The 27,800-nt window shown below is 41.4% G+C and overlaps 3 protein-coding genes across 4 annotated transcripts; 2 read left to right on the top strand and 1 right to left on the bottom strand.

The window, feature by feature from the left end:
• The first annotated feature begins 151 nt into the window (after window positions 1-151).
• On the top strand, window positions 152-9,688 carry dnajc2 (DnaJ (Hsp40) homolog, subfamily C, member 2). The gene is made up of 16 exons (XM_047390217.1): window positions 152-366; window positions 1,990-2,180; window positions 2,488-2,563; window positions 2,650-2,748; window positions 2,843-3,065; window positions 3,158-3,223; window positions 3,496-3,587; window positions 3,674-3,795; window positions 6,192-6,341; window positions 6,458-6,546; window positions 6,723-6,792; window positions 6,883-7,061; window positions 7,410-7,510; window positions 8,502-8,612; window positions 9,262-9,422; window positions 9,532-9,688. The coding sequence occupies exons 1-16, from the start codon at window positions 312-314 to the stop codon at window positions 9,598-9,600; spliced, it is 1,854 nt and encodes a 617-aa protein (XP_047246173.1). The 5' UTR covers window positions 152-311; the 3' UTR covers window positions 9,601-9,688.
• On the bottom strand, window positions 9,614-17,239 carry pmpcb (peptidase, mitochondrial processing subunit beta). Its single transcript, XM_047390218.1, has 13 exons — window positions 17,089-17,239; window positions 16,174-16,311; window positions 15,993-16,079; window positions 15,788-15,917; window positions 15,487-15,685; window positions 15,320-15,399; window positions 13,853-13,965; window positions 12,235-12,378; window positions 11,953-12,113; window positions 11,776-11,861; window positions 11,620-11,708; window positions 9,927-10,002; window positions 9,614-9,798 (listed from the first exon to the last, which is right to left on the bottom strand). The coding sequence occupies exons 1-13, from the start codon at window positions 17,170-17,172 to the stop codon at window positions 9,734-9,736; spliced, it is 1,452 nt and encodes a 483-aa protein (XP_047246174.1). The 5' UTR covers window positions 17,173-17,239; the 3' UTR covers window positions 9,614-9,733.
• A 344-nt stretch (window positions 17,240-17,583) lies between these two features.
• On the top strand, window positions 17,584-19,259 carry phax (phosphorylated adaptor for RNA export). 2 transcript variants are annotated; one of them, XM_047390012.1, is made up of 2 exons: window positions 17,584-17,735; window positions 17,888-19,259. In XM_047390012.1, exon 2 carries the CDS (start codon window positions 17,894-17,896, stop codon window positions 19,118-19,120), a length of 1,227 nt encoding a protein of 408 aa, XP_047245968.1. In that variant the 5' UTR covers window positions 17,584-17,735; window positions 17,888-17,893; the 3' UTR covers window positions 19,121-19,259. The 2 variants fall into 2 exon arrangements, with proteins under 2 accessions (XP_047245968.1, XP_047245967.1); XM_047390011.1 differs by having other exon boundaries at window positions 17,601-17,766.
• The last annotated feature ends 8,541 nt before the right edge of the window (window positions 19,260-27,800 follow it).

The following is a 27,800-nucleotide window of genomic DNA, read 5'->3' as shown; positions in this document are numbered from 1 at the left end:
ATTGCCATAATATGCATCTTTATTTATCTATCTTATAAATGTGACTCGTTTTCTTGTTGTTTCATTAATATATACAGGAACTCAAAAAATAAGCAACAAACATAAGCAAGAACGGAACTAAAAATGTCAGACGTTTTTGCAAACACGGAGCAGTTTCATGGTGAGGCCTCTCAGCTTCTCTCGGACTGGCAGCACCTGCACCAGGAGGCCCATGTGGAGTGGCAGTGAGCGGGCCGTACACCTCAGCACTTTAGCCGGCTATCCTTTCAGTGTTTCGTCTTGTGAATGTGCGCTGCCGCCATTGCTCCAGGATGCTATTAGAGGCGAAGGACGGAGAGGAGACGGCTGTGTTTAAAGCGGTTGCCGGTAAGGAGCGACACGGGCACAGGCCACATGAAAACAGCTAGCCAAGTTCAAGCTACTCCTGTTACACTCTCAGTACAACTTAACTTATTTCTAAATAGACCGTGGAAGTTAAACTGAGTATATTGGCTTATTTAATGTTGTAGTTTATGAACTTTTCTGATTAGCTCGCGTTGAACGCTGTTTGCTGTGTTGCACAATGGATCCCACTGGCTATCCACTGATAGTTTGCGCCAGTACTCTATTGGAGCTCTTTCCTTAAATTATTCAGCAGATAAGATAGATCTGCACTTTAGAACACATTCCATTTTAATTTCCAGCCTTTTTTATTTGTAGGAGTCTGAAACTGAAACTATTTTTCCTAAAGGCAATCAAAGGACAGGGAGGCATCGTTCAAACCAGCAGACATCCTGTTACATCAACTGCTTTCTGGTTAATTCCCTTAGTTCTGCTGCAAAAAGTAGTTAAAAGGTTCAGATGGTGTAAATAACTTATGCAAGCACTTTGTAGTACAAGAGATGTAGAGCTAATCAGTGGCAAAATAATTGGATCCATTGTCTTCAACAAAAAACATACAATGCTCAATGTAGAGTGATAACATTTGGAATCACTGTGGTGTATTTTACATGTGATAAAGCTGAGCTGTTGCTAGGTAGCAGTGTAATGCTTTAGGTGATGCTCTTAGGGTTTTAGATGGACCAGTAAATTGAGAACTACCTCATTCTTAACCACTGCAGGATGGAACAATTAGAGTCAGAGTCACAATTAGGATGCCTATCCTGGGCATCCTGCCATCACTTGTGAGCAAGATACCTGAATTTCCTTACTTGAGGCCGCGTGTCAATCCCAACCTTTAATAGAACCTTCCACCTGTTTTTCTGACAAAGGCTTTTAGTTCACATTTGCAAATCAATTAAAACCATACCAAGTTTGAAAACAAAAAAATGATATAAATGCTATTCTACTTGATATATGATCTTGTGGGACTGTCCTCTGGTCATATAAATGTTATCTTAACACTCATCTTATATAATATCTGCCCAACTAATGGCTTGAAAGAGCAGGTTAGTTTCAAATCATGATACTGCCCCCACTGTTCTCCAAATTTACAATATTTTTCTACATTCATTCTGTTCAGTTTTATGATGTAAAACATTACAACATAAAGGCAGATTGGGACAGTTTACATTAAAACAAAGTCCAATCTAAAATTAATGACATTTTGAACAATTAACTTTCATCAGTCAGTCCACTAACAGACATATACCAAGCTGGGAATATAAAAGCTGGAGTTGCTCACAAAGAGTTTGTGGTTAAAAAAAAAATGGAGCAGATTCTTGAAGTTATTGGAGTTATTTCTGTGCCTTCCAGCGAATACATTAACCTCATAGCAAACTTGGAAGAAGCTGTCTTGACTTGCTGTGTGATGCAGCCAATCAGAGGTCAGAATCTGTGGAGGAGCCTGCCTAATTCTGCCCACTGAGTTTAATGGGCCAAGTTGACAGTTTCAAATATTTCATGATGCCACTGCTGCATGGGAGCCATGAAAGAAATTAATTTTTTACATTTTTTTATTTAGAAAATCAGTCTATGATGTTGTCCTGACCACTTCTGTGAAATCCACAGCTTCTGTGCAGGTTCTGGTGGAGCCGGTGGGTCGATGGTTTGAAGCCTACATCAGGAGGAGAAACAGAAATGTGTCGGCCTCCTTTCAAGAGCTGGAGGAAGAAGAGGAGTCCTCAGAAGAGTCGGAGGATGAAGAGTTACAGCTGGAGGAGCACCCGATGCTCCGAACACTGGATCCTAAAGACTGGAAGGTATCTGAGAGAAAGCATAGGGCCTCTCCAGCATTGTTAGAGTTGAGGAAGCAAATTGGGCTTTTTTCTTCATCTAGCTTTAAAATGTGTTGCTTGATACATCGCTAGTTATAGCCTGAGAACTATCCAAATGATTGCATCGGATCAAATTAGGAAGATTTGCAGAAAGAGAATCCCATCATCAGCGTATAATGAAATCTCATATTCTAATTGTCCTGGTTGTGTACCTGAGAGACCTATATATGTTTTAACTGCAATAGTAAAGGGGTTTATGGCTGATTTGAAACCCATTTATCTTATGTGTCAGAATCAAGATCACTACGCTGTCCTCGGCCTCCCGCATTTGAGGTATAAAGCCACACAGAAACAGATTAAAGCAGCCCGTAAGTATTTTTCCTCTGGTCTCATGGATCATTTATCTGGATAAATGTGATTCCGATGGTTCATTACCTCTACTGTTTCTCTACAGACAAAGCCATTGTGTTAAAGCACCATCCTGACAAAAGGAAAGCAGCAGGAGAACAGATTGTTGAAGGAGACAATGACTACTTTACCTGTATAACTAAAGGTGCTTTCCCAGATGTCAGATTAAAACTAACAGAACACTGATGGTAAAATCTTGATTTTAGCCTCACTGTTTCCCTTTGTTGTTTGCACCTTAGCTATTGAAATTCTATCAGACCCAGTGAAGAGAAGAGCCTTCGACAGCGTTGATCCAACCTTTGACAATAGCGTGCCTTCCAAAGGTGAAGGCAAAGAAAACTTTTTTAAGGTGTTTGCTCCTGTTTTTGAGAGAAATGCCAGATGGTCTTCCAAAAAGCATGGGCCATCTCTCGGAACCATGGACTCGTCTTTTGAAGAAGTGGACAATTTTTACTATTTTTGGTAGGTGGAAAAGTTTCTTTCATTTTCGTAGGATTGGATGATAAAAACTGGTGTACAGATAGCATTTATAAACATCATCTTTACTGTTAAAGGTACAACTTTGACTCATGGAGGGAATTCTCCTACTTGGATGAAGAGGAAAAGGAGAAGGCTGAATGGTAAGCTGCGGTGTCTTAGACCTGAAACCTGACCCATGATACAGAAAGCCCTCCAAACAATGATGAATCTCAAAATTTTACATTGCAGTATTTTACCCAACTATGACTAAAAAATTCCAACATCTGGTTGAATAACAGTTGGAATTTATGAGCTCAGAAAAAGGATGCAGGAAAAAGTGTTGATACAAGAATTGAGGTTCAGGTGTCCAATCCTAAAATATTAAGGTAGTTCAGCCCTGGTCCTATAACATGAGAATTATTTTGGTCCTCAGTCGAGACGAAAGGAGATGGATCGAGAAGCAGAACCGAGCTTCCAGAGCTCAGAGGAAAAAGGAGGAGATGAACAGAATACGCACTCTAGTTGGTACAGTCTGCACCGCCACACACACACACTGCAGAACTTGATTTACACGTGTGAGGGTCCACATTATTGACTTTGTTTCACTACAGATACGGCCTACAGTTGTGACCCTAGAATTAAGAAATTCAAAGAAGAAGAAAAAGCCAGGAAAGAGGGTGAGAAGAAGGCTAAAGCTGAAGCCAAGAAGAAAGAGCAGGAAGAGAAGGAGAGGGTAAGTCAAACTATTTGCTACGGTTGGGTTTCTTATTAAGAACAAAATGCAGCAAATTAAAGCTTCCTCTGTTCATTTAAATGCATTTTTAATGAAGTAAAGTCATATGCAGCTAGTTTTACAGACCTTAAAACAATCAAAATGTTTCAATTCAGATCCACACAGAAAGACAAGTTCAGAATGTACTACATTTGATATTTTCAATCAAAATACATATTTGTGTACCGTATTTTCCGCACTATAAGGCGCACTTAAAAACCTTTAATTTTTTCAACAAATGACAGTGCGCCTTGTAATCCGGAGCGCCTTATATATGGATCAATTGGTTAATTGGTTGATCCATACTGGTTGTACACGGTGCTCTGTCAAAATGTTTCAGTGCGACTGGTAAACTACAAAGCCGCACCGCTTGCAGCATTACGGCTACCGTAGTCAGGGGTGTCGCCGAAGTAATAGCGGTAAACACCTGTACTGTGCTTACTCCTAGTCCAACACCACTTGTGTGTGTATAACGTTTGAATGTACTGTTGCAGGAAATGCCTGAACTATATGTGATTAGAAGCTCAATGTGTGGGGTGTATGTTTCGTGTGTGTGTATGGAAGATGTTGACATTACTCCTCCTGACAGAGGTGGCGCTGTGTGCTGCCGTAGCTGAGAATCAAGAGTGAAGGAGTGACGTCGGTATTATTGTGTGTGTGGGGTGGGTAGAGACGGCGACCGGAGCAGCGGTGTATGAGTCTGTAAGCCCTGTGTTTTTACGTGCTGCAAAGTCATTAAAAAGAACCCCGAATCTCGTCAACAACTCAGTGTTTTGATGCTGTTTCTTCATGCTCAACTCAGCAACGTATGAGTGAGGGAGTTAACCCCGAGGAAACTAGTAACTTCGGCCCTGGAGAAAGCGTCTCCCCTGTGTCATCAGACTACGGTCAGGGGACAGAAACAGGAAAGGTTAACAGTACTAACGTTTCATTTAGTGCATCAAACTGTTTCTTTTACGTGTTTACTGAATCAAGGAAAAGTTCCCTTTCACGTTTTAACTAACGTTTGATTTCAACTTCAACTTCATAGACTCCAATGCATTCCTAACGTGCGGTTGGCTCTATTCAATAGAATTCTATGTAGAGGAGACCTTACCATGAGAGTGAATGGAGTTATCAGAACGCTGGTTTGTAGTGTATTAAATAAGTTTGACTGACTGACTTATCTGACTGTTTTGTTGACATTCTCTTTAGCACAGCTCCATCTAGTGGATGCATAACGCAACCCCAGTCAAACGTTGACTGCAGTAGCTTCTATTCTATGCGCCTTATAATCAGGTGCGCCCTATATATGAAAAAAGTTCTAAAATAGGCCATTCATTGAAGGTGCGCCTTATAATCCGGTGCGCCTTATAGTGCGGAAAATACGGTAATTTAGGATATTTAACTTTTCTTTGCAGTGATGCAGTAAACATACTGTAGTCAGCGGAGTAATATTTTTCTTTAACTGAAAGTTTATGAATTCTATATGTAAGAGAAATGTTTCTATGATTTGAAAGTGATCATATTTAGAACCTTTTATTTTGTCATTCTGTAGAGTTACCTCTGAGTCCAACAAGGCAGTGATAGCTTAGTCACACGCTGTCTTTCTATTGGCTCGAACTGTCACTGGGTGGAGTTACCACTGTCTTAGCAAGACCAACAAAAATCTGAGAGCAGAGGGGTTCTGAGTGCAGGTTTCACTTGTGTACAGATAACATTTGAGATTGTGGTGGAGGATTCAAACTGGACCAGACGAAATCTGAGAGCAGATTAGTACGAATAAAAAGCAGAACACTTTTAGAGGCGACTGTGGCTCAGTAGGAAGAGTAGTCGTCTTGCAATCAGAAGGTTGTGGGTTTGATTCCAGCTTCCACCTGCCATAGGTCGATGTGCCTGGGCAAGGAACTTAACCTCAAGTTGCCTACCGATCTGCGTATCGGTGTATGAATGTGTGAGCGTTAGTGAGTGCAATTGGGTGAATGTGGCTCTAGTGTGAAGCGCTTTGAGCGGTCTGTATGACTGGAAAAGCGTTATATAAGTTCAGTCCATTTACCATTACCATTTTAAAAACCTGCAGGTTTTTTTTTTTTTTTTTTTTGTGCAGCAATATAGATTTGTTGGAAAGCAGCACAATGTCTGAGGGAGAATAGAGACCCCCACAGAATCGGGTGTTAGAAAGGGATCTTACATAAATAGTAGAACACAATATTAAGATAATTATGTTGACAGCACCATGGAGTTGAGCTTAAATCCATCTTAGGACACACAATGTAGAAAAAGATTCCAAACGGATCCACAGATAGGACAAGCTGAAATAAACATTCTTAAGTTTATTTTTATATCTCAACTTTTAAGTTTGATTTTATTTGTGCTAGGCCCGGCAGGCGGAGCTTGAGGCGGCTCGCTTAGCGAAGGAGAAGGACGAAGAGGAGGCCAGACAGGCTGCCCTGCAGGCTAAGAAGGAGAAGGAGACCCAGAAGAAAGCCATCAAAAAGGAGAGGCAGAAACTCAGGACCACCTGCAAGGTTAACTCTCACAAACACGCAGCCAAAGAATATGATTCGGTGTTGTGGCTTATTAAGGTTGAGCAAACTGAAAAATAGATTTTTGGGCATTCAGGTAATGTTTTCTCCTCCTACAGAACTGGAATTACTTTGCTGACAATGAAGCTGACAGTGTGAAAATGATGGAGGAAGTGGAGAAACTCTGTGATCGCCTGGAACTAACAAGGTATAGTTAATGACCAGATCATGTCTGTAGATCAAAACCACAAACATCCTTCAAATCTTTGGAACTGTTCATATAAATCCCTAACTTGACCTATCAGAGTGGTTTGTGAAAGCAACATGTCCCCTTCAGGTGCACATTTCTTTCTTTCTGTTAATTGAAGTGATATTCTGTGTCAGTCTGCAGTCTCTGAATGAGATGCTGGCTTCAGCCTCAAAGGAGGACAGCAAGGCAGCAGTGGAGAAGCAGGTAATAGCCCTTGGGACTTTTAGTTAAATGCAGCTTAATACAGTAAATTCCACCAATTCAGTTATGTAACATGTTTGGTTTCATTTTCAGGTAGAGGAAGTAAACGCGCAGCTGCAGAAGGAGAGGGAGGCTGAGGTTCAAGCCCGGCAGGCGGCCCGGAGCGCCGAGCAGGCCAGTGGAGGGGTCGGCGGGGGAAAGGGTTGGAACGAGGATGACCTCCAGCTGCTCATCAAAGCGGTTAATCTGTTTCCTGCTGGAACTAATGCCAGGTAGGCTAGTGGAATAAAGCTCTGACGTCTAACGTCAATGTGTGAATGTGTGTGTGAATTTGATGTGAAGTAGAGCAAAACTGTAAGGAATGATTCTTGGGTTAGGGTGAACTCCAACACACACACACCACATTTTTCAGACTTTAAAGTAAGGAAAGTTTGTAAACCATGTATCATCTTTCCTCTGCATCATAATTATGCAGTCCTGTATGGCTCCGTCAATCTGTGGTTGTAATATAAAGAAATGTGAAAAGTACCAAGTGGTGTCACGGTGCTGTTTGGTCCCAGTCTGTGGTCTTATTCACATCCCTTTTCTTGTGTTTCAGTACATATTGTTTTATCTTCCAGGTGGGAGGTCATTGCTAACTACATGAACTTGCACTCCTCTAGTGGGATGAAGAGGACAGCCAAAGATGTAATCAACAAAGCCAAGAATCTTCAAAAACTTGGTAAGATTAGCAAAGCAATGCAAAATAAAGATAGTGTTGAAATTAATTTTTTCAATTGTAAAAAAAAAAAAACAAACAAACTGAAAATTAAAATAATAAAAGAAATGTTTGATTTTGGGTTTGTTTGTGATGATTTTCTGTTTGTTAGATTTAGACATGGTCATTTCTGTTCCTTCAGAAACGTTCGTAACATGGTGGTCAGAGGGTTCGGTGGTGCCTGTGTATGGCAGCCTCGCCTCTGTCACTCTGCCCCAGGGCAGCTGTGGCTACAATGTAGCTCACCACTGTCAGTGTGTGAAAAGGTGGATGACTGATTGTGGCGTAAAGTACTTTGGGGTCTCCGGGAACTTGATAAAGTGCTATACAAGTTCAGGCCATTTAATATTATGGATTTTAATACAGGGTTCCTACGCAGTCATGAAAATTATGGAAGATTTTTGATAAATGAGTATTTAGTACAAAAACATTCAGTTTCCAGCCTTATTTATTTTAAAACATAAAACCAGAATTTTTGAAAGAAAGGCTTTTTAAATAATTTTATATTCAGTTTTGAGTTCTGAACATACATATGTTCAGTCTAGAATAATCTAGTCTGTTTTTATTTTTGTAGATTTTAGTTTATCTAAGTTTGTCTGATGGAGAAATCTAGGAAACTGGGGCACGACGCGTAATGGTAGAGAGTGCGACCCCAATATGGAGGTCACAGTCCTCAACGCTGCTGTCCAGGTTCAAATCCTGAGCCCAGAGACCTCTGCTGCATGTCTTCTTCCCCCGCTCTCAGCCCTATTTCCTGTCTGCCTAGTTTGAATATAATAACCAAAATAAAGCCCACTAGTTCCTCAAAAAATAAAATAAAATCTTGAAAATAGATTTCACCAATGTGTGGAATTATCAAAAGTTAATTTTACAGCAAGAAAATAAAAGTGGCATTAGAATATCTCAGCTACTGAAAGTTGATGATGACTGGACATGTTTACCACCTTGTCCTCAGATCCACTGCAGAAAGATGAGATCAACAAAAAGGCCTATGAGAAGTTCAAGAAGGAGCACACATCGGTGCCACCTTCCGTAGACAACGCCTTGCCCTCAGAGAGATTTGATGGTAAGCGTACTTCGAAAATTTCTGGAAACTTTCCAGGCTCAATTAGGAATCAAGAACCATTACTGTGTGGGTCCAGAGTGCTACAGTAAACAAAGCGTGTTTTGGATTTGAGTCAAATGAAGCAGATAAAATGGTTTAAGCTGCAGCTAAAGCTTCTGCTTTGTTGTGACCGCTTTTATCCTGTGTTTAGCACGGTTAGGTGCTTTAAATGCTTTAGTAGCAATGGGTACTGCTCATAAAAAATCATTTTGTACCTGACCTGGTTATATAAAGGAACTGATCATTTACTCGGTCTGTAAGGAAATGTGGTTGTATGACCAGGATAAATAATGGTCATCAGTAGGAGGTGGCTCACACTTTGGATTGATCTGGCATCCTAAATGGTCATAGTCAACTGGGCCAAATGAGGATTAGAACCAAATTAAGCAGAAAGTTGTTTTTCTTTCTTTAGAAGTTAATGTACAATTAAATGGGATTTGAGTATTGTTCTGATGATACCCATATATGCTATGGTTTGAATGAAATGGATACGTAATTGGGATGAACCAGAAACTCCTGCAACCTTGAAATCAAAAATGTTACCAGACCTTGTAAATCAAGTCGACTAGCAAAACGGGGGTCACTAACTAGGTGCTCTGTGATCCTCCAGCCTCTGGAAGTGAAGGGAACACCAGCCCCTGGACCACAGAGGAACAGAAACTTCTGGAACAAGCACTGAAGAGCTACCCTGTGAGCACACCTGAGCGGTGGGAGAAGATCGCTGCTGCTGTTCCTGGACGGAGCAAGAAGGACTGTATGAAGAGGTACAAGGTATGTTCATCCAAACCGGGTATATTCTTTGTTCATTTGGATCTAAGATGAAATGAATCTGAGTCTCAAAATGTATTACTAATGGAAAATGCCTGCGTTTGTCTGACAGGAACTGGTGGAGATGGTCAAAGCCAAGAAAGCTGCTCAGGAACAAGTGGCAGCCAAGAATAAAAAATGACACCAACCATAAATAAGGATAGAATCTGTGTTATTTTAATGTTATTGTGTTATTCTTTATTTTATAATAAAAAAATCTAGACCCAAGACTTAAAAATGTTTCTGTGCAGTTGATGGTTCCTCAGCAGTGCTGCTCAGCTTCTCATCCAGAACATCCCACTGCGAATCTGGTTGTAGTGTGGCAGCTGTTCAATTGGACCTACAGCAAGAAAAAAAGAACATGTTTTGAACGTTTGTAGCTCAAGCAGATGGATTTACCACTACAATCACCTTTAAACGTTAGCTTTAAAAGTGCATCACATGGCCAGATTAAATAGTGCAACATACCAACTGCTGCAATGGCAGGAGCTCTATTGTAGATGTATTTGGTGCAGACCTCCTTAATGGTGTTGGAATCGATGGCCTGTGATAAAGGATTACACACAATATTAGATTATAAAACTTTTCAACCAGTTCTCCAGAGTGGGCTAAAATATTGCTTGTCGCTAAGGAAATTGCTTCTTTTAAAACCATTTCAATGTGATGAAAAAGTCCAGGGTGCCTGTGTGCTTCAGAAATAGGACCGAACAGCGTCTTTATTAGGGGCACATTCTCAGTCGCTTAAACAGATTCAGTTTAAAGGTGCAATTAACACAAATAGCACTTTAGCCAATTGCATGGCAGCGACTTCAGGCATTTTTCCCATACAGTCGTCTCTGGTTTACAGAGAATGGTCTGAAAAAGAGAAATTACCCAATGAATGGTCGTGTGGAGAAAAATGCTTTTGTGTCATCACAGGATAATGGGCCTACTGGTTCGAGATAGAAAAGCATTTTAAATGACCACCTGTTACAACAAAGGGTTGGTGAATTGCATCTCTGTATCTAAAAGATGTTGAACCTAGAAGCAGAAAACTACATCTGGTACAACTCCTACCAGGCTCACCAAAACCGGGCAGCTTTGGCAAGTTTTACCTGGTCTGATGGGTCCATCCTAACTTGTATCAACCCTTCAGACTGCTGCTGGTGGTGGTATAATGGTGTAGGGGGATATTTTCTTCGCTCAATATGGGCCCATGGGCACCAACAGAGCATCTGTTTAAACACTACAGCCTAATTGAGTGTTTTTGCTGACCATGTCCATACCTTTATGACCACAGTGTACCCATCTGTGCACCATGAAGAGACCACTGTACTCTAAAGTTCTCCTCAGTCCAGCAGAGATTCATATGGATGTGCAGCCCACAAATCTGTAGCAACTTTGTGACGCCATCGGGTCAACGTAGACCAAAATCCTTGAAACAGGAATAAGTCAAAAACTATTTCCATCATAGGAGAAGAAGTGGAGGGGGAGGAGGAGTATAAATACCTTGGTGTTCACCTGGACAACAGACTACAGTGGAGATGCAACTGTGAAGCCATCTACAAGAAGGGACAGAGCAGACTGTACTTATTGAGGAAGCTTAGGTCCTTTGGTGTTTGCAGCAAGATGCTGCATATCTTCTATAAGTCTGTTGTGGAGAGTGTGATCTCTTCTGCCATCATTTGCTGGGAAAGCAGCATCAGAGCCAGGGACTTAAAAAAGCTCAACAAGCTGATAAAAAAGGCTGGCTCTGTTCTGGAGACTCCTCTGAAACCTCTGGAGATCATTGTGGAAAAACGGATTCTTCATAAAATGAAGAACATTATGGAGAACCCTGAGCCTCCTCTTCATGAGACTGTCCTACAACAACAGAGTGTCTTCAGTCAGAGGCTTCTTCAGATCTGCTGTAAGACGGAGCGCTACAGGAGATCCTGCCTGCCCACAGCCATCAGCATCTACAACGGCTCTTTGAGGAAACCTTCATAATATGAGCTATAACAACATGTAATTTCCCTTTGGGATTAATAAAGTATTTTTGAATTGAATTGATAAATGTTTCACATTGCTGAGTCTATACAATAAAGATCTAAGGCAGTTCTTCTGGTTCTGTCTAATACCAGAAAGGTCTATTGTCCGTTCATTACTCTGGATGTCCTCTAACGTCCAGTGTATGACTCACATCAATCCGGGCCTCCAGTTCATGCAGAGGTATCCTGCGGCTGTAGCACAGCATCTGCCTGCCGATATCCTCACAGATTGGGGTGGATCCTGTAGAGAACCAATCAATGTTAACTCAAGCTACGACCTGACCTCATGCTTCTTCATGCTGACCTACCATCGAGATGCAGGAGCATGTTGGTCTTGAGCAGGTTCTTGGCTCGAGCCACCTCGCTTTCTGTCACACTGGTACAAAGAGACATCCTGTCGAGAAGCAATGATCTACATTACGTTTCTGTGACTTTAACCCGTCCACTGTATCCGTGTTCTGGTCAATGTTTGGGAGCGTGCTCACCATTCCATCTGAGTGAAGTGCATCATGTCGCCGATGGTGCCCGGCTCACACACCATGTAGAGTCCCCACAGACCTGTGTCTGTATAGCAGGTGTTGAAGGACTGGAAGCTGTGGCACAGGTTTCCCTGACAGGCCATCTGAGCCAGTTTACTGGACAGGTTCTGAGGACACAACTCGACTTTAATCACCACATGTGAACTTCGAGGACATACCTTATCTGGTCACAACTGCGTTGACTCACATACAAAAAAAATGCAGCTGCAAATTTTCCTTGATACTCACCACACCTCCACCAAAGGAGCGGTCCCAGTTTCCAATCAGAGTGTTGGCCACCATCAGGGGAATGGTGTCGGGGTGGGACCATCCAACCGCTTCCACGGCAATGGCGATGTAAGCGAGGGGCATTTTATCATCGCGCACTCGGATCTGGAACAGAAGCAGACATGGTTCCTGCAGAGATCATCCGGTTCAACAGAAAATATTTAGCTCTCTATGATGACAGAAGAATGCTGGGGAATGTTAGCTAATGCTAACCATTAGCTTAAAGCTAAAATTCTGAACTTCTGGAAAAAGAGGCTTTTTACGCTGATTTATATTCAGATGAGGAGGATTAGTTTTAGTTGGCCACATCCAACTCTGTTATCATGGCTTCTATGTCTTTTTACTGATGGGTTTTAAACTGGACCCCAGATTCTTTAACTGGGTTCAATTTAAATGCCATAAAAAGCATTTAAAATTTCATTTTTGGGAATTTTGTAAACTAAAGGTTCCTAATGACCGCACACTGTGATTTACTTGATCCAAGTTTGCCAAGATGCCAAAAACAAAGTGAAATAGCTCTTTACCACACTGCTAAATCTACAGTGTCTTGTCTGGACTGAGTTATTTCATGATTTGCTGAAGATAAACAGATAAATAAGGAAAATGTTTTGTACCTAGATTTTTTTATAAAGGCAGTAAAGGAAAAATAGGAAAACTGTATTTTGAAATGTTGAAACAGAAATACAGTGGGAACCTTGTCTTCAGCCATTTGGGTTTTAGAGTAACATGGTACTGCCCCTCCCCCACACATTGCTGCACACTACTGTTCAGAAGACTGACAACACTTTTCTACAACTGGAAATGTGCGAAGGCCGGCTGGCTGCTGGAGCAGATAAACCAGTTCATGAAGAAATGTTCACCTGTTGATGTTAACTTTGTTCCTGTGAGATGTTTTTTTTTTTTGTTGCATGTTCAGCTCATCTCAAGTCACCTCACAGCATCTTAATGAGATCAAGATCTGGGTCCAGGTCTTTATGCTTTATAATTCTCAGCTATACCTTTGTGGATTTACTGGTAGGTTTTGGGTCATTTTCATGTTGCAGACAGACAGTCTCTCTTTATTCTCAAGTTAATTTTTACATAAGCCGATTATTGTGGATTCTGTGAGGTCTTGCTGGCGAAGTCCAGTTGCTGCCAAGCATCCCCAAACCATGACACTTTCGGCTCTATACTTCACAGCTGGTATGAGGTTCCTTTCCTGGAATGCTTTGTTTTGTTTATGCCAAACATGTCCTCGGTTCTGGTGTTCAAATAAATCAAATGCAGAGCCATATGTCCATAAAACATTATTCTAAAAAGTCCTGGTCTTTGTCCACATTCTCTCTGGCAAACGTCTGTATTTCTGAGTCAGTAAAGGTTTCCTCCTGACTGCCGTCTCCGTCTGACTGTGCAGAAAGGAACATCAACATCAGCATGAGCCTCTTGTAGGTCCAGCGTTGACATTTTAGGGTTTTAAAGACTTCATCTGGCTAATTAATCATCTGCTCTTTGGGTGGACTTGCAGTTGTTTTGACTGCACAGCATCAATATTTCAAAAATATAGCAAAAAAAACCCAAAAAAACAAAGACAGCTCCTTACCTCACTTCCTGTAAAGTGACACGGAGGAGGTGCTGGGACTTCACCTTGATCCCGACTCGGAAGTTTTCCAAAGTGAAACCTGGCCAAACTGATAAGCTCCTGGTGGCAAACACCTGATTAGGTGCGAGGCAGATAGCAGCATTAGAGCAATCTCAAAGAACCAACAAACATGTTAACTTCCTGGATCTGTCGCCACATGTCAGGAATAACAATCTTCCTGCAGTGCTGGTAAACAATTTTTACATACACTCATCATGGGCGTGAATATCACATGAATGATGACGTTCTGTAGTATAATCATTTCCTGAACCAGGAAATGATTATACTACAAATGAGAAACTCGTTATAATAACAAGAAGTGGGTGCAAGTTAGAATTGAATGTGTTTTTTTCTTAATCCACAAACGGTCAGAAATATTTATACAGACTGAAAGCCTCACTAATATTTGGTTAACCGTTTCTTAGCAAGTTGCAAAGAAACGTCACTTTCTGTAACAAACAAGAAGCTCCTGGTGTTGTTCTGGTTGGATATTTCGATGTGTGTTTGAGTTCCATTTTCTATTCCAATTGTCCAGCTGTTAACCATCTAGCTGTTGAGTTCTGGTGAAGATTAAGAATTTAGAAGTAGTCCTCCTCCTACATTATTCCACCCACTTTGCACAAGTACTCCTAGGAGCTAAACAGGCCCTCAGCATGATGCTACCACCACCAAGCTCGACAGTTAGGTTTTGAAGCCTCAACATGACTTCTCCAAACACACTTCTTCTTTTCGTGGCCAAATATCTGAATCCTGGTCTTGTCTGATGTTAAAACTTTACTCCAATTGGTGATGCGATGTAGTAGACCAAAACCAAAGGAGGTCACCTAAAAATAAATCATTTTAAAAAACCCTTTAGTTTTCAGAAAGTCTGGGTTTTATCTTTTACATTAAGGAATAAGACATTAGGTCTGGAAATTCCATGTTTTTCAATACTCAATTTTTATTTTTCCAGACCTCATCAGAGATGGAAATTGTTCAAATAAAATGGCACACTTTTCCAGACTTCTCAAGACTGTGTAGGAAACCTGTAGCTGGCTTGTCAATGTGGGAAACCAGCAGATTCTAGCTTGTATGCATCAATTTTAGAGCAGGTGCTTCATTCTTGGTCACTTATCAAAGCAGATTGGAGCACAGTTGGGTGTTCCAATAGGCCACTGCAGTGTCACAAACTTATACCAGAACCTTGTATGGAAGAGCATGAAACCAGCTGGAGGACATTTAATCAAACAGCAGTGGAGATTAATGCATATATTTGAATGTGTATGCATAATTCTGACCCTGTTTGGGTTAGAGAAAATCCACAATAAATTAAAAGTGACATTAGAAAAAGGATGGCTTAAATGCTCCCTTAAAGGCCCGAACATAGTGTGACATCCATGATGAGCGAATCTGTATGTTACTTGGACTCTTGGCCATTTGCAATCAGACCTCCAGCAGCAGCCAGCACTATCCTGGGTCCTTTGTAGTGGGTGGTGATGTACTCAACTAGGTCTCCTCTGTTGATCGTCCTGGATAACAAACACATACACAACCATCAGTATAAGGAACAAACTGACTTTGAGCCAGCTAACTGTAGTGAACATGTTTGGTCTTACTTGATGTTCTCAGTGGGACCCAGGATTGTCCTGCCCAGTGCTGTAGACTGGTACGCTGTGGCATGCAGATGATCAAAGACCACTTCCTGCAGGTTGGTCTCCACTTCCTGCATCTCCCTCAGGATCACACCTCGCTCCCTCTCGATCTCCGCTTCACCGAGTGTGCTGTTCTGGATGATGTCAGCCAGGACCTCAACAGCTAGGTACAAGAAACTAGACGTTTTATCAAAGACACAGCTACTGTAGACAAAGTTTGGCCTCTCTGACTTATCATCCAACAAGGTTTTCTGTTGTACTCCACCTCGTGGAAGATCCTTGGAGAAAGCTTTGGCGTAGTAGACCGTTTGCTCTCGGGATGTGTAGGCGTTTAGATGGGCACCCATGTTCTCAATCTCCAACTCCAGGTCCAGCTGGGAGCGCTTCCTTGTACCCTGTGGGACAGTTGCATTCACTGATGAGCTCATGTCTTTTCCAGGTAGTAGAAGATGAAAAAACTTTACACTCACCTTAAATGCCATGTGCTCCAGAAAGTGTGCCGTGCCATTATTCCTTTCGTTCTCATAGCGACTGCCAGCATCTATCCATAAACCAACCTGGAAGAGGGCATTTATGAATGTCCTCCAAACACTTTGCTATCTAGTCATAATCTTTGAAGAAAAATATTTTAAGTAAAAACGTTTAACTTACGGTGCAGGTTGTAAGTCCAGAGTCCTCTGAAGCCACCCGGAGACCGTTCTCTAATGTGGTCACTTTGGTTTCAGGGACATTTAGCATCACCTGGTGAGGAGCCGGGGTAGCCAACAGCCGCCGAGGTCCAACAGGAAGCTGAAGGAGACAAAAGCAAGAGGTGGACTTAACCATTATGAAGACACCTGCCTGGATATATCTATTAAATTGCTGCAAGCATGAGTTTTATTTAATATTTTTTAATTTTGTTTTTTTGTTAACTACAGGAAATAATTCACATCATTTTCTACCTTGCTCGTCTATATGAAATAGATTGTTATTTTTCCTACTGTTACAAAAAACCTTTCCTCCATTGTCAACTCTGACCAGCTTCCCTATCCCTGCTGAAAAAAGGATTCCCACAGCATCATGTTGCCACCACCATGTTTCACCATGGGTGTGGTATGCAGTGTTGGTTTTCCGTCACACATATGATCTTGGTCTCATTTGACCAAAGCAGGTTAAATGCATTATTTATTTATTTTTTTATAGTTAGAATATTCAAGGAATTTAAAGAGGTGCTGTAATAGCTAGCTAAAATGTCTGCCTAAATGTTTTGGTAATTGACTGTGCCCCGCAATTGTTAAGCACCGCCTCTGTAAACAGCAAGTCATGATGATGCTTAATTTAAACAACTCACGTCAGCTTTTATTCAGCGCTAAATTAATATGAGCAATTGTCCACAGCGATGTTATACCAAACAGAGGAATTATCACAGCAGATCGGGGCATATTACCGGTGTTCCCAAACTAATAAACAACGACCCTGTGGAGCCTTGCCGCGAAGGTTTTCCTCCGTTATCCTGGAATCAGCTGACTATCAGAAAAATAACAACACAGTAACACAGGAAATTGACTATTAACACAGTCGTCTTACCCCGTTAAAATAACGCGTCTTCACTAAATGTCTTTGAAGAAAGTATTTCCCCGCTGACGTGAGACGCTGTAAGGACGCCGCCATATTGTTTATTTATGAAACTGCGCAAGCGTGGGGTCAAACCAACATCCGTCAGGTTTTACCTAATAAAAGTCAAAAGACAACAAGCTTTTCTAGATTTTTAGAAAAGTTTAAGGAAAAAAAAAAGATGAAAGTTTTTCTTGCCAATATATGGGCTCATGACTATTAAGGCACGTCTAATTGTGCTGCTTTCTACAGTCTGAATTTAGCTTTCAGTGAAGCTTTATATAGTAAAATCTCTTGATTGAGGAAAAAAAAAAGTTAATTGTAGTCAAATTACAGGGTGTTAAGTAAATATGATGCTGTCCAATAAATGTGTTACTACAGATTTCTGTGAGTTGTCTCCTTTCAGCCACTTGTCCGGTGTGAAGGATTAACGTGTTGGTAACTGGATTTTACATTTATTTTGAAAGGGTCAGAGTTGGAAGCGGAAGTACAAGGTTAACCTAGCGCGAATCTTTTTGTATCTGAACGCGTTGCTGTGGACTTGTGTAGTCCGTAGTTGTAAGGGAAACCAAAGTCTTCTCTTATGCTGAGTCCCGCCAGCTACAGCCAGATATCTCAAGGTATCTTTGTGACACTTTTGTTTTGTTATTGGTGAGTTTGACTTTCGTTTCAGCTGTACTGTTAGCAGCTAACTGTGTCGGGGTTAGCTTGTACCAGTGATCTGAACTTTGGTGCGGTACTGAACATCTTCTGTCTTTCCACTGGCTTAAAGGAAAACATGGCTGAGCTGATGGACGGTGATCTGGAAGATGGAGAAATTTCCGCCTCCAGCTCGGATAATGAGATGGGTGGCGCTGCGGCCGAACAAGCCGGAGCTCAAGGTTCTCTAGCGTTCAGCGGGGAGTCCTTCCAGCACAGACCTGCTACTGTTACTCACCCTCCCGCCGCCGCCTACCGGAGCTCCGCCAAGGCGGTGGAGTCTAGCGATAGTGACGCGGAGTCGTCAGACGAGGAGGCCGCTGTCTGGCGGCGAAAGCGGCTAAAGGTGTCAAACGCCCCGCAGCCCCCCACCTGTTCTGCGCAGATGGGTCAGCCCTCCGTGTCCGCCTGCGGAGCACCGGGAAGCCGCAAGGTGAACAACATCTGGGGCTCCGTGGTGCAAGAACAGTGCCAGGATGCCATAACTGCAGAGCTGGGTGTGTTTGGGATGGAGGGCGTCAGCATGGCCAGTAGGAGTGTTGAGACTTATAACTTCGTCTTGGCTCGGAAGATGATGGAGAAGGAGAGGGAGATGGAGAGGCAGTCCAAGCAGGAAGGAGAGGTGAGCATGCTTGATGATGAGCTGGAGGATTATATGAAAGGCAAAGGGTCACAGGACAGAGCAGGAGGGGATGCTAAGAGAAAGCGGCCTGCCAAGGAGAGAGTAGGCCCTAAGGCTGAGATGGACTTCAAGGGCCGGTATGAGATCACAGAAGATGACCCCGATGATAAGGTGATAGACGAAATCGCATACAGACTGCAGGAGCCGAAAAAAGAACTGATTGAGCGTGTGGTTCAGGTCGTTGGAAAGAAAAAAGCCATAGAAGTGCTGGGAGAGACTGCCACGCTGGAGGAAAACGGTGGTATGTACACTATGGATGGAAGCAGGCGGAGGACGCCTGGCGGAGTGTTCCTCAACCTGCTGAAAAACACACCCACCGTCAGCAAGTCCCAAATTAAGAAGATCTTCTTCGAGGAACATCAAAAGGATTACAAGAGCAAGAAGGCAGCACAGAAGAGAAGGCGGCACATGCTGGCCAAGAAGATGAAGCAAGCCATTGGCACACTGAACCTGCATGAGCATGATGATGTCTCCAGGGAGACGTTTGCCAGTGACACCAACGAGGCCTTGGAGTCCCTGGAAGAGGCTGCAGAGGGAGAGGAGGAGGAGGGGACAGAGGAAGCTGCTGCAGGGACTGAGGAGACGGCAGTGGTCTACAGCTCTACAGACCTGGAGGTTTTCTGAGGGCGAATTCCAGTCTTATCAAAAATAACCAGGACTACAACAAGAAATGGCACACTGAAAGCACTGCATTTTGGAGAATCACACTGTCTGACTTTGGTGTTTGTTTTTTGTTAGCAATAAAATAATCTTTGTTAAAATAGTTTTTTTTTTTTTTCTGGTCTTCTTGGATAATATGGTCCTTGCCTTTTAAATAAGTTCTGCCAGAACATTTACTGGTTTTTTTGTCTCCAAATACAGTAACCTTCATAATTGCCACTGAGATTCTAATTAATTAAACTCATTACACAATATAAGTGGCTTTTATTCTATGGTTTTGAACAGGTGATAATGGCCTTCCTCAAAATCGATGCCAGTTAGAAAAATAACAGTCTTGGTTCCACAATTCAGTATGTCTGCATTCCTGATAAGGCATAGAACAAATGAATATTCTAGAAAATTCTAGTTATTGCAGTACTGACAAGAGTCCACTGGATGGCAGACATGCTACTTACTAAGCTAAAGTACTCTGAACGAGTTCACATATCATACAACCATAAACTTAATAGATTTGTATGTGATAAACCAACACAAAGTAGTCCATACAGACCAGAGCAGCAAACTCCAAAATGATGAATTGTTTTTCACGATTCTTTTTGCCAATGTAAATCTGTAAACAGCAATGAGTTATTATACAGTCATGTTCATTCTCATTCCCCTAAATAAAGTCCATATGTTTGTAATTTAATTTCAGTATAAATGCAGCTGTTCTGTGAAGAGCTCAGATTTTTGTTTGAGAATATTAATTAACAAACGGGATCATAAAGAGTAAGGGACACAGCAGACACATCAGAGAAAGTTGTGAAGGTCATTACTGCCTAGTGCGTATGCCTGATGACTGTCTAGGACAACTATGATGTACACTATACCTATCTTGATGAGCAAAAGATCTTGTATTTGCAAGAATTGTAGACTCATTTACAGCATTCCTTTTTTATATGATTAAAGTAATAACTTATTACTTTATAGGCAAATTGTTATGTCATTGACTCAAGAAGTTTATATTATTGAGAAGTTATTACAATATTGCCTTTATTACATTTAAAATGGCCACAATCATGACATAATTGGTTGTTATTCTATTATTGGTTGCTACAGATGTAATACCTACACCTTAGTTCCAACTTCTGTAATAAACTAAACACAGAATTAGCTTCAAATAAAGAACAATTGGTGCTTTACCATTCTGATGTATATTTTTCATAAAGACAAAATACACTCAGTAGTGCACCTGCAATGTCCCATTTAAGAGAAGCAGTAAACTTGCAAACATTTCACAAACCAATTTTTGCTTTCTTCAAGTTTCACCTTTAAATCTTGCTTCACAAATGTCTCCTGCCAAAAGCTGAATCTAAATCAAAGTGAAGTATCCCATGGTCTGACAGAAACCGGGGGAGCGTTAAATGGTGGCGGTGGATTTGTCATCGGAATCGCCTTGGAGAGGATCATTACCTCCGTTCACAGCTGCCACATGAAAGCCCAGACATTCTGACATAGGCATGCCTCTTAATCCTGTCACTTATGACTGTTATTTGATTGTAAATATGTCTTCTCTCATAATCTGTTACCATATGTAGCATACTGCAACAGTGCCTTTCAAAAGTATTCATACCCCATATTCATCTCCACATTTTTTCACATAACAACCAGCCTCCCTGATTCAATAACCTTTCACTACAATTACAGCTTGCAAGTCCTTGTCCGCATATGCTACCACCTGAGTGGTGCACCTCTGCAGCTCCTACAGAGTTAGCATGAGGCTATTGGCTGCTTCTCTAATTAATGCTCTCCCATCAGTTTACATGCAGGGCAACTGGTTGGACTGGATTTTATTGTAGGGATATTAGAGTAAAGGAGGCTGAATACATACATGCCACACTTTTCAGATTTTAGTTGTAAAAACCTTAGAAAACCTTGTACCCCTTTAGTTCCACTTCAGAATCATGCGCCACTTTGTGTTGGTGTGTCATCTAAAATCAGAATAAAATACAATAAAGTTTCTGTTTGTAACATATGAAGTTCACGGGGTGTGAATACTTTTGCAAGGTACTGTATGTAGTAAAAAAGCAAGCTAATTAACTCTACAGAAAGGTAAGTAGAACGTGGTGTTTTGCTGTCGCGTCTTCTGATCTTTTGTGGTTTAGCTCATTTGTTGCCCTTTGAGTAGAAATGAGCTGTTTAATAGTAAAAGTGATCAAAGCATGGATTATCAAAGAACTTTGTGTGCTGCAGGAGGTGAGTGATATTCTGCCTCATCTTATTCATGTGGATTTGTTACACACCGTCTCTGGTCTCAGGGCCTCTGTATCTGTCACTTGGCAACGAACTTGTTGCCTGGATACAGCATGCCGTTTCTTATTTCCCTTGGATCAAACAAGACCAGAGCTGAAACACCGGTGTTTTTGGATGATCCAGTTCATCCACGCCACATACGAATTACATATACTTAGCATGTCACACATCACAAGCTCTTTTCTGTCTCACAATAACCACATAAGCAGAAGTTATGTTGTCTCTGCACTCCTGTGAACCTATCGTAGCGAATCTTGGAGACATTAAGAAGAGTTTCTGACACAGTTTGGCGACAGATTTGCACTCAGACTGAAGAAAGACTTTTGATCTGTTTTGAGCCTTCATCATGTCCCTGTAACGTGTCCTCATAGCTACGGCATTTGCCCGAAAGAACAGCATTAAAGGTAAGTTAGATAACATCATCACAGTACTGTTGAGAAGAGGCAGTGACTCATCTCTTGTCTCTAAAACAAAGGTGACCCAGTTGGGAGTGGTGAAGAGACAACAGATCACATTCACAAAGTATGTCAGCTGTGGGGAGAGTGTTACATTAATTCCTCCAATGGTTCTGAAAAGAAATCTGGATATTTTGTTGTCAAGGACTTTGATAAAACTAAATATCTGCCTCCTGCCGATTGAATCTGTTTTTGCCTTTTTGTAACACCTAAACATTTCAGGTCACAGAATGCTGTTTTCTGATTAGTATTTCATTTATTTAGGGAATAGAAGTTACCAAAAGCTTTCCTTAATCATGAATAAACTGGGAGTTATAGTTAGGATTGCAAAGCCATTCTAAGGTCTTGGGAGTCCAGTGAACCACAGTGAGAGCTATTATGAATTTGATCATTCTTGAAATGCACCAATGTGGCTAAACTTAAACAATTCTGCAAAGAAGAGTGGGTTAAAAACTGTCCCACCAGTGATGTAGAAGACGTATTACCAGTTATCACAAATGGTTGTTGCTGCTAATGGTGGCCCAACCAGTTATAAGGTTTAGGGAAGGTGATTACTCTTTCACATAGGGCCAGATTGATAAGGATAGCTATATTTCCTTAAAAATGAAATTATAATTTTAAAACCGCTTTATCCATTCCAAAACAAGTATTTGTGTATAATTGGTATTACTGTCCTGTCCTGTTGGAACACCCAATTATCTCAGTTTTTAAGTTATCTAGATGTTGATGTAAAGCGGAATTGACTCATTTGGAGGTAGTCCTCTTTTCATCACCAATCAAGTCAAGTCAAGTCAAGCTTATTTATTAGGCGCTTTTCAGCAACAAGGCACTCAAGGCACTATATATAAGGAAAAACATTACATTGATACAGAAAATCAAACAACAGAGGTAATAAAAAAAAAGAATAGAATGATGGATAGGAAAATGAAAGGAAAATTGGACTGAAAACGCAACTAATAATGTTTAGATAACACAGTCAAAGGCCACTCTAAACAAATAAGTTTTTAATCTTGATTTAAAGCAACTCAGGGTTTTGGCGCTTTTACAGTTTTCTGGGAGTTTATTCCAGATTAGTGGAGCATAAGAACTAAAAGCTGCTTCCCCATGTTTGGTTCTGGGTATGCAGAGTAGATTTGAGCCAGAAGACCTGAGAGGTCTGGGTGGTTGATCCACTGACAATAAGTCTGTAATGTATTTTGGTGCTAAGCCATTCAGTGATTTTTTGGCCCTGTCCCAATATCCACACGCCCCTCTATGAAGTGTGTACTTTGTACAAGTGCATGTAGGGGTTGAAGTGCGCACGTGACAAGCGTGCAAAATTGGAGAATTGGGACAGTAGGGGTTACGTCATCGACTTGCGCCTTTGCACCGTAACTGCAACATCAAAAAGGGCGGGAACCAGCGCTGTTTTCACAGTCTTGCTGCTAAAAAACATATTTTAAAACTGCAACAAGCAATTGTTTTGAGAAGAATGTGCAGAAAGCGACGGAGGCTTATACACCAGACTCTTGCCATACCAGTGTTTGTTTGAAAGGTAACTTCAGTGTTATGACCTACTGACTGCCCAGACTCACTCTGAACCCAGTGGTGTCTTATAATGTTGAGCCTGGAAAACCAGTAAAAAATATATATATTTGTCGGCTTGCTGTCTAAAGTTTACGCAGTTCTTATTATTCTGATTTGATGGCTGGTTACGTTGACAGTTGTGATTGGTTTTTGCTCAGAACGTCATCTGTAGCAGTGAATTGTGGGTAATATAGCGGACTTCGCCATAGGGCGGATGTGGGGCACAAAGGGGGCGGGGCTAAGGACCACTCTGGAGAATTGGGACACACTACGCACTCGAACCCATCAACGGGAACGCGCAATTCAAGGACACAAGGGTGCAAGTGCGGGTATTGGGACAGGGCCATGGACTAACAAGTATTTTAAAGTCTATTCTCTGAGCTACAGGGAGCCAGAGTGGGAACTATAGAACCGGGGTGATGTGCTCCACTTTCTTAGTTCTAGTGAGGACGCGGGCAGCAGCATTCTGGATCAACTGCAGCTGTCTGATCGACTTTTTAGGCAGACCTGTGAAGACACCGTTGCAGTAATCAATTCTACTAAAGATGAACACATGAATTACTTTTTCAAGGTCCTGCTGAGACATTAGTCCTTTAATCCTGGAGATGTTCTTTAGGTGATAGAAGGCTAACCTTGTTACTGTCTTTATGGTCCTCTGAAGGTTCAGGTCTGAGTCCATCACTACACCCAGATAACGAGCCTGACTGGTGGTTTCCATCTGTATTAACTGAAGCTGGGGGTTACTTGTAAACACTCTTCCTTTGGTCCAAAGATTATTACTTCAGTTTTGTTTTGATTCAGCTGAAGAAAATCTTGGCACATCCATGCATTGATTTCTTCTAAGCATTTACCCAACGCTTGAATGGGTTCATAGTCACCTGGTGACATCGTAACGTATAGCTGTGTGTCGTCTGCATAGTTATGATAACTTACGTTGTTGTTTATTAAAATCTGAGTTAGGGGGAGCATGTAGATATTGAATAGGAGGGGCCCTAAGATGGACCCTTGGGGAACGCCACGTGATTTTTGTGCTCTCTGATGTAAAGTTACCTACTGACATAAAAAAGTTCCTGTCCTTCAAGTAGGATTTATACCAATTGAGTGCTGTACCAGAAAGGCCAACCCAGTTTTCCAGGCGCTCTAATAAAATGGAGTGATCAACAGTGTCGAATGCTGCACTAAGGTCCAATAATACCACCACTGTGGCTCTTCCACAGTCTCCATTTATACGGATGTCATTGAACACCTTGACAAGAGCAGTCTCTGTACTGTGGTGAGCAGGAAGCCTGACTGGAAGACATCGAAGGGGCTGGTCATTGTTAGGAAGTTGTTAAGCTGTTGAAATACAACTTTTTCGATAATCTTGCTGATGAAGGGGAGGTTTGATATAGGCCTGTAGTTCTGCAGTAGCAGCTTGTTCAAGTTGCTCTTTTCCAATAGAGGTTTGATAACTGCTGTTTTCAGGGCCTGGAGGAAAACACCTGACAAAAGGGACGTGTTTACTATTTATGTTAAATCAGATGTTATTACGGGCAAAACTTTCTTAAGGAAGAAGAGCTTAGTTGGTGTATGATTTCTTCTAAGTTTTTGTAGTTAATTTGGTGAAATTGGGAAATTTTGTCAAAATCAGTTCTAGTTGGAGACAACTTTGGTACTGGAGTTGATGTGGATGTGCTGACTGCCCCTCTGATCTTTTGGGTTTTTTCAGTAAAGATCTCAGAAAAGAAAGATTCCCTTGCATTTTTCAGTTGTAGGTTATATCTGTACAGTCTCTCTTTATAGGTAATATAGTGAACCTGGAGTCCAGTATTTCGCCACCTGAGTTCAGCTTTTCGACACTTCTTTTTTTTTACTTCTGTCTGGTGGAGCACTTCTCCATGGAGACATTTTCTCCCCAGAAACGACTTTCACTTTAATTGGAGCAATTGAATCAATGATGTCCGAGATTTTAGAATGAAAGTTATCTACCAGCTCATCTACAGTGTTACAGGGCAAAGTGGAGGTAGAAGAGTTAATCTGGTTAAAGGTTTCAGCAGCACCGCCCTTAAAGATGCGTTTTCTTATTATGTCTCTTTGGCAAACTGAGCCATTGAAGATGAGGCTTTCAAAAATAACAGAAAAGTGGTCAGATAGGGCAACATCAGTTATAGACACCTTGGAAATGTTTAGAGCCTTAGTGATGATCAAGTCCAATATATGTCCCTGTTTGTGCGTTTGCTTTTTAACATGTTGAGTCAAACCAAATTTTCCAAGAGTGTCACATAGAACTATTTCACTTCTGTCTTCGGGATTGTCCATGTGAATGTTGAAGTCTCCCACAATAATTAAACAGTCATAATCAACACATATGACAGATAAAAGCTAATTAAAATCACTGAAAAAATTTTTTTGGGACTTAGGAGGCTTGTAAATATTCAAGAACATGGTTTGGACCGGGCTCTTTACCTGGAGAGCCAATTATTCAGAAGAGTCAAATTTGCCCATAAATACTTTTTCACACTCAAATAAATCTTTAAACAAAGTGGCCACCAAGAAAATTGTAGTTCGGAGGCATCGACTCTATCAGAATGGGAGCTTCATTAAATTCATGTAACCATGTTTCTGTTAAAAACATAACCTCAAGATCGTGGTCAGTAATGAAGTCATTGATTAAAAATGATTTTCCTGACAGAGATCTAATGTTCAATAAAGCCAGTTTATATGACTTAGTTGCTGATATTAACTCTGTGTCTGGTTGTACCTGACAGTTTATGGCTTTCTTTGATTGTTTATTACTGTCTCTTATCCTTTTGGCTTTGTTCTTTCTGTCACGTATAAGCACAGAGATTTTACAACTATCTCCTATTAGGGGCCCAAGTTTTTCCTGGACATGCTCATTTCTAATAGAGTTACCACTGGGGCCCAGACTGTATCACAGAGAAGTGATCTGAAGGTCCCGATTAGGAGGAGATAGATTAGGAGGTGGTGGGGCTCTGCGGCATTTGGAAGATGTTGGTTTAGTAGCAGGGCCTCGGCCATGGGGGGTGTTGAATGGAGAAGATGTCAGAGCCATTTGGGTCCCGATCCTAAGAGCTCCCATCATGTTATCAGAATCCCGTAAAGCAAAAAGCCAGCTGAGAAACACCTTGATATTGAGACCTCCAACAATATTCAGAAGACGAGTAAAATCCTCCTTCAATCCTTCTGATTTTTTCTTAGCCACGTCATCCATGGCTCCACAGTGTATAATAAGGTTTTCTAGAGACGGGCGCTTTTCTGTGATTGCAAGAATATTCTCTGAGATATCGGACACCGCGTTACTGGTACCAATCATAACTTCTGTGTTTTTCTTGTTGCTTAAGTTTTTAATCCCATCCACAGCTGTGTTGCCCACTATTAGGGTTCTTGGTCCGGTGGGGCATTCTTTCTCTGGCAATTTAGGAGAAGACTGTTTAGAATGAAGGTTGTTCTCAAACCTTTTATTGTTCTCAGAAGATGGATAATTTTCCTGGTTTTCATTCTGTAGTGAAGCAAATCTGTTTTGGAGGGGAATTCCATTATTTCCAGCTGTCTCACTCCTATCATTTGTTGTGACAGCAGCTTGCTGTCGAAGTCTCCTTTTCCCAGGGGAAACGGGGGCATTTCTCTGTAATTCTGGCCATTCTAATTTATTTAATTGCTGAGATCTTCCAGTGAGTCATCCACCTTGATTTTTTGGGCATGCGCCTAAAACATGCCAGGGGGGTCTGCCGGTAGGTTTATTCTCAGTGTTCTGATTGCCGACTGAGTCGTTGAGCTGGCTGTCACTTTTTGGGATCACAGGCAGAGTTGAATCATCGTTGTACCCCATATTCACCTCCACATTCACTTCTAGTCGATGGATTTTCATCTCCAAAACAGCCAACTTCTGTAAAAGTTTGTCAAAGTCCTTTGTGGTGAAGGGAGGCATTTTGTGCTGATTAGCTGACTTCAATTTGTCCTTCTTTCGAGTTCGATTATAAAAACATCAAAATCCTTTAGAAAAAAAGAAAATAATAATAATCCTTGGGAGTCACTGGTAAGAAGTAGTTTTAGTCCAATATTTCCGTAATTTTGGCTAATAGATAAAAAGTTAGGAGTAAAAGAATGCAAGCAAGTAGGGAGCTTAGGAGAAAAGCGTCTGAGCAGGCAGAGAGGCGGAAGCAGAAAAAAAGTAGCAAAAAGGCCACACAGCATCATACCACCACCACCATGCTTGACAGTTGGCAGTTCAACATACAACTTCAAATGAATTTTAAAACCAAAAATTGGTACGCAGTTTGAATTACATTATTATTTTCCCTCTATATAACATAGTGGTTCTGGATAGTTAC

The sequence above is a fragment of the Girardinichthys multiradiatus genome, chromosome 17 (genome assembly GCF_021462225.1).
Source record: "Girardinichthys multiradiatus isolate DD_20200921_A chromosome 17, DD_fGirMul_XY1, whole genome shotgun sequence".
Taxonomy (NCBI): Eukaryota; Metazoa; Chordata; class Actinopteri; order Cyprinodontiformes; family Goodeidae; genus Girardinichthys; species Girardinichthys multiradiatus.
This window is presented reverse-complemented; position numbering and strand designations above follow the sequence as displayed.